Source organism: Rhincodon typus, chromosome 1, assembly GCF_021869965.1.
Source record: "Rhincodon typus isolate 14 chromosome 1, sRhiTyp1.1, whole genome shotgun sequence".
NCBI lineage: Eukaryota > Metazoa > Chordata > Chondrichthyes > Orectolobiformes > Rhincodontidae > Rhincodon > Rhincodon typus.
Genome location: NC_063332.1, coordinates 27264950 through 27276979, shown reverse-complemented (window position 1 = coordinate 27276979; position 12030 = coordinate 27264950). Strand labels below are relative to the sequence as shown.

Here is a 12030-nt window from a genome sequence, read left to right as displayed (position 1 = left end):
TGGGGCTCCTGCAGTGCCACAACGATGCCACCCGAAGGTTGCAGGAACAGCAACTCATATTCTGCTTGGGAACCCTGCAGCCCAATGGTATCAATGTGGACTTCACAAGCTTCAAAATCTCCCCTCCCCCTACCGCATCCCGAAACCAGCCCAGCTCGTCCCCGCCTCCCTAACCTGTCCTTCCTCCCACCCACCTATCCCCTCCTCCCACCTCAAGCCCCACCCCCATCTCCTACCTACTAACCTCATCCCACCCCCTTGACCTGTCCGTCCTCCCTGGACTGACCTGTCTCCTCCCTACCTCCCCACCTACACTCACCTTTACTGGCTCCATCCCTGCTTCTTTGACGTTTCTGTCTCCTCTCCACCTATCTTCTTCTCTTATCCATCTTCTATCCGCCTCCCCCTCTCTCCCTATTTATTTCAGAACCCCCTTCCCCTCCCCCATTTCTGAAGAAGGGTCTAGGCCCGAAACATCAGCCTTCCTGCTCCTCTGATGCTGCTTGGCCTGCTGTGTTCATCCAGCTCTACACCTTGTTATCTGAGATTCTCCAGCATCTGCAGTTCCTACTATCTCTGATGAAGGGATCCTCGAATGGAAACCAAGCCCCACCTTGTGATTGCCCTTTACTCTCATGTTACCTGCCAATCTGATTGACCAATAGGTTAGTTGTCACAGTAGCACCAGGACTGGGTGGCACGGTGCCTCAGTGGTTAGCACTGCTGCCTCACAGCACCAGGGTCCCGGGTTTGATTCCACTCTCGGATGACTGTCTGTGTGGAGTTTGCACATTCGCCCTGTGTCTGTTTGGGTTTCCTCTGAGTGCTCCGGTTTCCTCCCACAGTCCAAAGATGTGCAGGTTAGGTGGATTGGCCATGCTGAATTGCCCATGGTGTTTATGATTCTTGGTAGTGTGGATGAGCAGAGAGATCTCGGTGTCCATGTGCAGAGATCCCTGAAAGTTGCCACCCAGGTTGATAGGGTTGTTAAGAAGGCGTACGGTGTGTTAGGTTTTATTGGTAGAGGGATTGAGTTGCGAAGACATGAGGTCATGTTGCAGCTGTACAAAACTCTGGTGCGGCCGCACTTGGAGTATTGCGAACAGTTCTGGTCGCCGCATTATAGGAAGGATGTGGAAGCATTGGAAAGAGTGCAGAGGAGATTTTACCAGGATGTTGCCTGATATGGAGGGAAGGTCTTATGAGGAAAGGCTGAGGGACTTGAGGCTGTTTTCGTTAGAGAAGAAGGTTAAGAGGTGACTTGATAGAGACATACAAGATGATCGGAGGATTAGATAGGGTGGACAGTGAGAGCCTTTTTCCTCGGATGGTGATGGCTAGCATGAGGGGACATAGTTTTAAATTGAGGGGTGATAGATATAGGACAGATGTCAGAGGTAGGTTCTTTACTCAGAGTAGTGAGGGCGTGGAATGCCCTGCCTGCAACAGTAGTAGACTCGCCAACTTTAAGGGCATTTAAATGGTCATTGGATAAACATATGGATGATAATGGAATAGTGTAGGTTAGTCAGATTGGTTTCACAGATCAGCGCAACATCGAGGGCCGAAGGGCCTGTACTGCACTGTAATGTTCTATGTTCTATGTTCTATAAATGTGTAGATTAGGTGGGTTATAGGGGGTTGGGTCTGAGTGGGATGCTCTGAGAGTCAGTGTGGACTTGTTGGGCTGAATGGCCTGTTTCTGCACTGTAGGGAGTCTAAGTCTAAGACTGGGACTACAGTTAGTCATAGTCATACAGCACAGAAACAGACCCTTCAGTCCAACCAGTCTATGCTGACCATAATCCCAAACTAACCTAGTCCCACCTGCCTGCACTTGGCCCATATCCCTCCAAACATTTCTTATTCATGTACTTACCCGAATGGTATCTGAATGACTTCTGAACATCCTCTGGAAGTTCATTCCACGCGTGAACCACTCTCTGTGTAAAAAAAAAAAAAAAACCAAAAAATTGCCCTCATGTCTTTTTAAAATCTTTCTCCTCTCACCTTAAATATATGTCCCCAGTCTTGAAATCCACCATCCAAGGGCAAAGAAACATGCCATTCACCTTATCTATATCCCTCATGATTTTATAAACCTCTATAAGGTCATCCCCCAACCTCCAATGCTCCAGTGAAAAAAGTCCCAGCCTATCCAGCCTTTCCTTCTAACTCAAACCCTCCATTCCCGGCAACATCCTGGTAAATCTGTTCTGATCCCTCTGCAGCTTAATAATATCCTTCCTATAACGGGGTGACCAGAACTAGACACAGTACTGCAGTCCTTAGATCCAGATCCAGGTAAGTTGGTGGGGGAGGCGGTGGGGTGATGTTGTGGAGAGGAGAGAGGTAAGACCCATGGAAATGAGGAGAAGGGGTAGGGATCTTGATGGAATAACCGGGGAGGGAGGAGCAGTTGTGATAGGCAGGTTTTTTTTGAGGGGAATTGCCGTACAGGAAAGGAAGCTGTTTAAGAAGGTGCTGTTACTCCCTACCTTCCCGTCTGAGACTTGAATTCTTATCCCTGAACTCAAACTGTGGCCAGGCCGGGTACAGATTCTGGAATATCTCTCCAACTATCTTTCTTTATCGGCTGGTGATCTTACACTGTGTATCAGTCTTCCCTGATAGTCAGGTTGATTTCTAAGCTGTCCATATGAGCTCCAAAATCACTCGACTTGTGTTTCCATCATCTGTCTTTACTCAGATCTCATTTGACTCGATGCTGCAATGCGCCAGTGTTTCTATTTACGACACAGAAGAACACCCCCAAGGGCATTAAACTGAAGTATGAAGTAGACAGCAGTGGCTTCCTCTTCATCGATGCTGAAGTTTTCCAGTTGTTTCCGAAGGTAAAGTGGCTGACGAGCAGGCTGTAGTGGGGGTTCAGCCACTTCCAGATGATGAGCAGGAGTGCTCTTTTCTGGCTTTAATAGCAGTCTAAGTCAAATTAGTGGTGCATTTTTGAAGTCTTGAGGTAAGGTGTCTTCAGGTAGTAGAATGTAAGAAGTATTGCAATGTTGCCACCATTTACATCAATGGAAACATTATGGACAGCATTCTTAACTAGGATGCAGGCCCACATTTATAATAGTTTCGCACCAAGATTTAGTTCCTAGGTCTCTAATTCCTTTGTCTCTCTGTGTCCCTCTCTCTCTCTCTGTTTTGCTTTTTTATTAGTAATTCTGAGATATAGTCATCCTTTTCATTATCATTTTTACTTACAGACCAAATTACAGATCATTAAGGACTGTGTGGGTTTTGGATATCCCAGCTGAACTATTACCTCCTTCTGGATTTCAGAATGGACTCTAAGCTAAATGTTAAAGGCTGAAGCTAGAAACAAAATGTTACTGTCAAATTGTGTGATCTGAGTGGGTTTGAAGTAAAATGTGGATCTTAAAATTGTACACCACTGTTTCATTCTCAGCGTATTAATACTAATACATCAGATTCCCATTTGCAATATTTACAATAAATAATCATACTAAATAGTCCTGAGGTAGAATGTCTATCTTCTGTAGTTTCATTTGCAGTGGTTATTCATATACGACCTGATTCCTAAAAGGAAAGCCCTGTTGTTGGAATGATGTTGATAAATTCCATTTTCAGTTCCATCAGCTGAAACACCTTCCTGATTAATCTGAAGCTAAAAGAGGTGAAATACGTATTCTTTCACGGTTTTTAGCTGATGAATATGAAACCAGTTCAACTTTTGTTCACTTTTGTGTCCAACTGGAAGCCTTAACAGATGAACAAGTTACTTTGTCCATGATTGTGTACAGTCTTGTTCATTTCACGTGGAAGAAATGACTGTGGAGCCAAACTGAGAACCAGGTAACTTTCAATATTACAAACCATCATCAGAGAGGAGTTATCTTCCTGAGTTTGGATGCGCATTAGATGAGCCTATGGTGTGGATTGTGAACGTGGGACAGTTCCACAGATGCTGGGCTTTGATGTTGCTGGACACAGGTCCAGTCACTCACAAATATCAGGTTCAGTTACTTTAAACACAGCTTTAAACTCTACAACGGGATCAGGTAGAACCTGCCCTGGAGGGGTGGGAACTTCCTTCTTTAGCTAACTTGTCACCTTGACTGTAGTGGATAATTCTGTTTTCCCTTTGCACCTTCCAATAAGTCACTTTAGTTGTTTCTAGGCTATCGGGCATATACTTATATGACCTGATTCTTATGTTCTGCAATCAACTGAACATTAACAGAAACTTTCCATACCCATAAAAGCAAAGAGTTTGCGTGTACCATCAATGATCCTCTTTTACTTTCAGAAAATCTACCATTTCATAGAAGTGTTATGATATCATGAATTTCCTTCTAGGGAAAATTGATGAACATCTTAAATCATAGAACCTCACAGCATAGTAAGAGGCAATCTGGGCTGCAAGTTGCTTTCAGGCTTTAGACTATGAACCTTAGTCCCTCATTGCAGTATTTTTTCCCTTGCAGCCCTGTTAAATAGTCTGTTTGAAGTATTTGTACAATTCCCTTTTGAATATTTCTATAGAGTCTACTTCCACCACCCTTTCAGATAGTAAACACCAAATTTTAGCTGTATGGAAATCATTTTTCCCTTACTTCCTCTCAAGTTGTTTTGACCTTCATTTTAAATCAATGACCCTTGATTGCTGACTCATTTACCAGACGAAACAGTTTGAACAAGTAGAAAAACCTCATAATTTTGAATGATATTTTTTCACCACTGCTACTTTAAGGAGAATTGTCCCAGGTTCTCGAATCTCAGCACATAACTGAAGTCCCACATCGTCTTGGTAAATCTGCACCCTATGGTAATAGCGAATATTAACTAGTTTATAGAGTGTGCTTGAGTAGATGGTGCAGATGGTCATGGCATAAGGTCTTGCCACACAGGCTCCAGTAGGTACACCCAGATCTAAGCATACAGCTTCAAGTTTGGGAATCAGTGGATACCAAATACTTCACAATACAGTTGTCTGTATCTTTTCCAAGAAAAACCTTTCTCCAAATTTAGGATGGCACCAGATCCACCAAAAAACTTGCAGGTAAATATCTAGCTGAAAATCTGTATGCATTGCAAGATTCAATTTCAGATCAAAGCAGAGCTTGCTAATACTACAAAACGTTGCCTTTGCATATCATTGTCAGGAAATTATAGGGGTATATTTTACAGGTGACAAATTAAAGGTCTGAATGCAGCACACTTGTTTTGCTTTACTCTTGCACAATGTTTGGGCTGGTGTTGCCTGTATTTACAATAAGCTAATTAAATTGTCTCTAAAAATATCTAAAAATTTCCAGTCTGGCCGTTAGACACACCATTGTTTCTCGAAATTCTGATAACTTAATCTGAACTATCAACATCCTTTCTCCCCCAGCACCTCCTCCCCACCCTCAACAATTACATAAAAGCTGCCCCTTCCACACTTCACTTCAGCTGTGATGAAGAGATATCTATTTGCTTGCTTTCTCTCCATGGATGCTGTCTGACCCGCTGTGATCTCCAGCACATTGACATTGTTGATAGAAAAAATATTCTGTAGAAGTTTCATACCAATGAGAATTGGCTAAAGCACATGTCCATTAGAATAAAACACAGCTCTTCTGTATTTTTATGAACACAATTTGTAATGTATGAAATACATTTACTGTGTCCATATTTAAAACTTTTATGCAAATGTGGAAACTTCTGTGTATAAATACATATATAAATGTGTTCAGTGTATATATATCCATAAATGATGCAAATATATTCACAGACAATAAATCTACACATATGCACACAAACCTATAAAGGTATGTAGGTATGCATGCACATATATGCAGATGTGTCTGTCTACGCTTGTTGGAGTTTCATGGAAATACTCTGTAGGTCAGGAAGCATGTCAGATTTTCAGCATCCACCATTTCTGCATTCTTTTAACTACAATAAAGAGTTTCTTCTTCATAGGAAATGCCATTTACGCGCTCCCAGTTTAAGAAATGTGCAGTGATTGGGAATGGAGGAATCCTGAAGAACAGTAGGTGTGGGAATGAGATTGACTCTGCAGACTTTGTGTTCAGGTACGATGGAACTGAGCATTTCCTTATGCTACAGATGGACAATATTTCAATCTTTAGCTACATAATGGTGGAATACTAGCTGACAATTTGAGTTCTAAATTGTTTAATAAATTGCATATAGAAGGGTAATGGAAATCCACATTTGAGTTGAACAATGCATTTGTTGCCCCAGTTCTACCCTTCTTTAACTTTGGTTGATCACTGTTTTCCATTATTTTGCTAATGGTCGGACTATGGGAATGATCTCTCTGTCTGTTGTCACTTCACACCGTAATATTTTGAATTATGAAACTGGCAGAGAAACCTTTAGAAGTATAGAATCTTACAGCAGAGAAAATGTCCATTTACCAGTCCAAGTCATTTATTTTTAACCAAAAAGGCAATGATCCTAATGCTAAGTAAGGGGAAACTCACAAAATCCTTCAAGTTTTGATTTTACTTCCTTCTCAGACGGAACAAATTGTATGAACCCTTGCCCATTGATAGTAAGCCTAACTTTGAACCTAATTTATAAACTATTATCAAAAACTGTGCAAAACTGCTGTCTGTATGCAACTGAAACCCTTAATCATTTTTAGTCATCCCTGGACTTCATGTCCTCCAATCCTGTACAAATTGGCTAAAACATAACAACCTGCATCCTATTCTGTATTAAATCCCATTCATCCATTATTGATTTATATTGGTCCCCTGTCTTAGAGCATGTTAAATTTCAATGATCCATTCTTATCAGATTCTTCCATGGCCCTGCTGTATCCTACCTGTACATTTTTTTTCCAAGTTTTATATTACTTTCTATCATATCCTTCAGTGCTCTGGCTGATTCTTGCAATCTCACCTGCTGATGACATTAATTCCATTTTCCTTCTCCAACCACTCCTACAAGTCCTTATAAAATTCTTCTCAAAAACCATCTTTTTATTTAGCTTTCCTTTCCCATCCAGCTTCCATTTGTGAAGTTCCTGACTATGTAGGGGTTCTATGAACTTCTATTCTATGAGCTTCTATGTTGTTCTTTATGTATTAAAGATGTTATATGAACGTTAACTTCTTTTGAATTGTGTATCTGTAAACAAATCAATTGGGTTTTTTCATAACATCTTGTAATATTTGTGCCATTAAACTCCCATTCATATTAAAAAATGATATATTTTGTTAGTGCAATGTTAAATAATTTATAGACCTTCTCATTCAGTGATTGAATTTTTTCAAAGGAACGTTTAAGGAGTATTTTTTAAACTGAATTTCTTAGTCCAGTGTATTAAGCTTTCCCTCCTTGTACCATATTATATGTGGAATTGTCCAGCCTTTCCTGCCTTGGACAGCTCCATTGTGGAGCAGCATGATCCAGGGTCCAGGCTTCTTTCAGTATGTAGGCTCTGTTCACACAGAGTGAGCGACGTGTTACTCCATCTCTGAAGGAGCTAGCCCACGCACATGAACGTCTTTCAGAATCCATGGTCAATAGTTGGTGCGAGCAGATTGGAGCAGTTGCACAAGTATGCACCACACCTACCAGCTCCCCCATGACCTCACCCCATGCTCCAAATGTTGTAAGTTCATCTCCTGCCAGAATTCCACAGGTCTCAGAAAGTCATTGGTGCTCATCTTGCCTTTTTTCTCCAGACTAAAGGTCATGTAATTGCAAGTGCTTGAAGTGACTTTGCTGGCTCCATGCATTAGGATAGACATGGGTCCTCTGTGTAGAATTTCAAAGTAGTCTGTGTCACTGCTGACCAAAAGGCACACAGATCTGTACTCTGCAAGAAACCCCAGACCATTCTTCACCATTTGCCCTTCTATTTGAAGGTGAAAAACAAATGTCAAAACAAACCACGGTGAATCCTAATGTTTTTGTCCTTGTATGCACACCAACACACTGAAAAATTAATCATTGTTATTTTTAAATATGTGGCAAATATTCACCATGGACCTTCAATACAGTATTGGATGATTGCTCCTACAGACCCCCCAGGGATATATATCCCTATGGATTGGGTACTATCGTATGGGAACTGCTATGACATTAACCCTACCATTGTGGCTATGCCACTGCAGGCTGCACCCTGCTTCACATGAAACTGTAGCCTGGCCAATACAGTGAAAATTTCTATGACATAGCTACATATGCTATGACTGAGAATCTCCTCTTTCCCCTTAGAAAAGCATTGCCTCACACAGGATGTGGTTCCAAGGACCGTTGGAGAAATTGATAGGCTGAAATCTGGTCAAGAGATGTAAATGCTTTATAAACAAATTAATTGCAGGGTCTATCATTGCTGTTGCAGTGCAGTAAAAGCCCTTCATCCATCATCGACAGAGTATAGCAACGTTTACACTAATGTAGAATAACAATGCCTCTTTAGTGCTCAGCAAGCATTACTGCGCTGTAATGCATTGAACATGTGAGTAGAAGTTTACATTTCAAACAGCGTGAAAGAATAACTTTGCCAACTATTTATTTTACTGTCACCTCTTAACATTAGATGTAATTTGCCACCAATTTCTGAAAAGTATGCCACAGATGTTGGACTGAAGACTGATATTGTGACAATAAATCCAAGTATTGTAACTGAGAGGTGAGTTTGCTCATTGTATGCAGCCATTGAAATTCAATAAATTGCCTTTAATGATGTTTCAGGCTCCAGCTATTGGAAATTTCAGAATTGAGTTGTAGCCCTCAAAGCAGGTCATGGTCTCGGTTTGCTCCTAACAAGGAGGCCCTCAGCTGAAGCTGGCCACCCTGATGAAAACAGAACTGTACTGGGAGTAGGAAGTGGTGATATTTTTAGGCTGGCACTGTCTGCTCTTTTAGCACAGATGCTCCAGCTGAAGTTGTTTTAACTTGCATTGTGCTTTTGCTGCGGCTGACATGGGATGGGTGAGCGGTGGTGATGGTTCAGGACATTAGCACTGGAAACAAACAGTAATGAGCGATGTTTTCATTGCTCATAACAAAACTTTTAAAACAAACTGAGGGCTCTGTGTTTTCTGCTTTTAGATTCCAAAAACTGGAGAAGTGGAGACGACCATTTTATGAAGTCCTACGAGCCTATGAAAATGCATCTGTGGTTATGCCAGCTTTCTACAATACCCGCAACACAGATGTTTCATTCAGGGTCAAGTACGTCCTGGATGATTTTGAGTCTCAACAATCCATGTTCTACTTCCATCCGCGATATATTGAGAACGTCTCCCGTTTCTGGATGAGACAGGGGCTCAGAGCCAAACGACTGAGCAGTGGCTTAATGTTAGTGACAGCTGCCATGGAGCTGTGTGAAGAGGTCCATCTTTATGGGTTTTGGGCATTTTCAATGGACCCCTCGGGTTTCTACATCACCCACCATTACTACGACAATGTCAAACCTCGGCCTGGTTTCCACAAGATGACTACTGAGATCTTCAACTTTCTGCACATGCATAGTAAGGGGATTCTCCAGGTCCACACTGGGACTTGTAGCTGAAATTCAACATCCTTCTATGACTTGGGTGGACCTACCTATAAATTCGTATCAACTATATTGAATTTCACGTAGTACACTTTGATTTTCACGGAATGGATCATCCTTTAACATTACTCATTAGATAAATTTACAATAAATCGGCTAGGGATGCTTTCACTGTGATTAGCCATTCAAAAGTGGAACATGGGTGTGTAGTTTTAAAGGCCTCTTAAGAGTTGGATTTGGATTTGTTAGGATGTCAAAATATTAATACATTGCTTTAGAGCTTTATAGGACAGTCATTATTTTACCAAGCTGTTTTCCAACGACCTGATTCTCCAAAGAACTCAAGAAATTCTTCCATAATTTAGTATAATTTAATTATGGATTATGGGTTTCTAAGGCTCAGTTAGGGTTAGTTAATTGGTTTTACATACAAGGGTAAAGAATATAATATTCCTACCCTGCTTTGCCACCAAAAAGCAACATTCACTACCCTCAAATCAAAGGAAGTCAATTATCTTCATTAACAAGATATGGACTGAAAATGATAAAGAGAGCATATAGAGATAATCAAAATAAGCAGGTTTTAAGTGATGGAAGTTTCAGAGCTTAATTTCATTAAATCTGCAGGGACTGTCTCCTGCCTGGAATGTGTATTGAGAATTTGTAGGCTTGCTGTCAAAAGTCCCTCCTCTGAGGAAGCGATGGCCTAGTAATATTATCGCTAGACTGTTAACCTAGAGACCCAGAAAATGTTCTGGGGACCTGGGTTTGAATCCCGCCACGGCAAACAGTGGAATTTGAATTCAATAAATATCTAGACCTAAGAGTCTAATGATGACCATGAATCCATTGTTGATTGTCGGAAAAACCCATCTGGTCCTTTTACGGAAGGAAATCTGCTGTAGTTACCCAATCTGGCCTACATGTGACTCCAGACCCACAACAATGTGGTTGACTCTGAACTGCCCTCTGGGCAATTAGGGATGGGCAATAAATGCTGCCTGGCCAGCAATGCTCTCATCCTGTGAATGAATAAAGAAAAAAAAATTCCATCTAGTAAATTTTAATGATTGTCCCTTGCTAATAACATAATTGGACGAGGATGTTTATTGGAAGAATAGGTAAATCTTTAACAGGCTTGTTCATTTGTCCTTGTGTGAGGTAGGAAGAAGCTTCAAGAAACCAATGCAACTAGTTAATGCTCCAGGTGTCTGTATCACATTATGATTATTGTCCTGAAATAATGTAGCACCATGATCAGTAATGACTTTGTATGATCTGGGCTGCTTGCATATTCTATACCTGTTTGCCGGTATCTAATTATTTATTTGTGTGTTTCTAGCTGACACTCATCACTGCACAGTTTTGATAGTTGTCTCGCTGCTCTTTCAATCATCATTGTTCTTCCAGAATTGCCTGATGGGCTGTCTGACTCAATACCAATCTCTTGTGTTTTTGCCTGTAGCCGAACATGTTGTTTCTGTTTAAATGATCATCAAATTCCGTCTTGAATGCTTCAGTGGAGCCTGCCTCCACCAACACTTCCAGGCAGAGCATTCTAGATCTTAACTGTTTGGTTTGTGAAGAGTATTTTTTTCCACTTCACACTTAGAGAAATTGGGACTGTTTTCCATGGGGAAAAGTACGTTAAGAGGAGATTTGATAGACTGTTTGTAAATCATGAGGTATTGGGGCAGTTTGGATAGGGAGCAACGGCTCCTCCTGCTCATAAGATGATGAAGAATCAAACAGCACAAATTTAAACAGTCTCCAATTTTTTAAACCCCTTTATTGAAGTTTCTTTTCCCTGATTTGTGTAAAACTTTTCTGCACTCTCTCCAATGCATTCCTCATCTTCTTGAAGTGTGGTATCCATAGTTGTACACAGTTCTCCAGCTGAGATCTAACCAGTGTCGTATAAAAGTTCAGCTTAACCACCAGCTGTTGTACCCTGTGCCCTTATAAATGAAGCCTAGAATACTGTGTACTTTATTAACAACACTCACAAATTGTCCTAACACATTTGGTGTCTTATGCACATATACATGTAGGTCTATCTGCTTCTGCACAACTTTAGAATAGTTCCCTTTATCTTACATTGTCTTTCCATGTTCTTTATACCAAAATGTATCACCTCATACTTATCAACATCGAATTTTATCTCTACCCACTTGCCCACTCCAACAATTTGTCTATGTCCTTTTGTAGTTCAACACTGTTGTACTGACAGATTACAGTGCTTCCACATTCTGTGTCATCCACAAACTTGGAAATTGTACATTGCACCCTAAGGCTAAACAAGAAAGCAAGAAAAAGCATGGGTCCTAAAGCCTGACCCCTGGGGGGTCTCCAATACAAACTTTCCTCTAGCTTGAAATTACCCATTAACTATTCTCTCAGATTCCTATCACTCAAGCCAGTTTTGTATGCATGCTGCTACTGTCCCTTTCTTCCATGAGCTATGACTTTCCCCACAGGTCTATTGTGCTGCAGTGTTTCAAAGGTCTTTTGGAAGT

The 12030-nt window shown here is 41.0% G+C and overlaps 1 protein-coding gene across 1 annotated transcript in view; it reads left to right on the top strand.

Annotated features, from left to right (window-relative positions):
• st8sia5 (ST8 alpha-N-acetyl-neuraminide alpha-2,8-sialyltransferase 5) overlaps nucleotides 1-9726 on the top strand; it is a 58940-nt gene extending 49214 nt beyond the window's left edge. The window contains exons 5-8 of the mRNA XM_048595213.1: nucleotides 2711-2855; nucleotides 5953-6065; nucleotides 8552-8644; nucleotides 9067-9726. Of these exons, the coding sequence (XP_048451170.1) occupies nucleotides 2711-2855; nucleotides 5953-6065; nucleotides 8552-8644; nucleotides 9067-9529 (814 nt within the window). The 3' untranslated portion in view covers nucleotides 9530-9726. The remainder of the gene's footprint in view (nucleotides 1-2710; nucleotides 2856-5952; nucleotides 6066-8551; nucleotides 8645-9066) is intronic.
• The last annotated feature ends 2304 nt before the right edge of the window (nucleotides 9727-12030 follow it).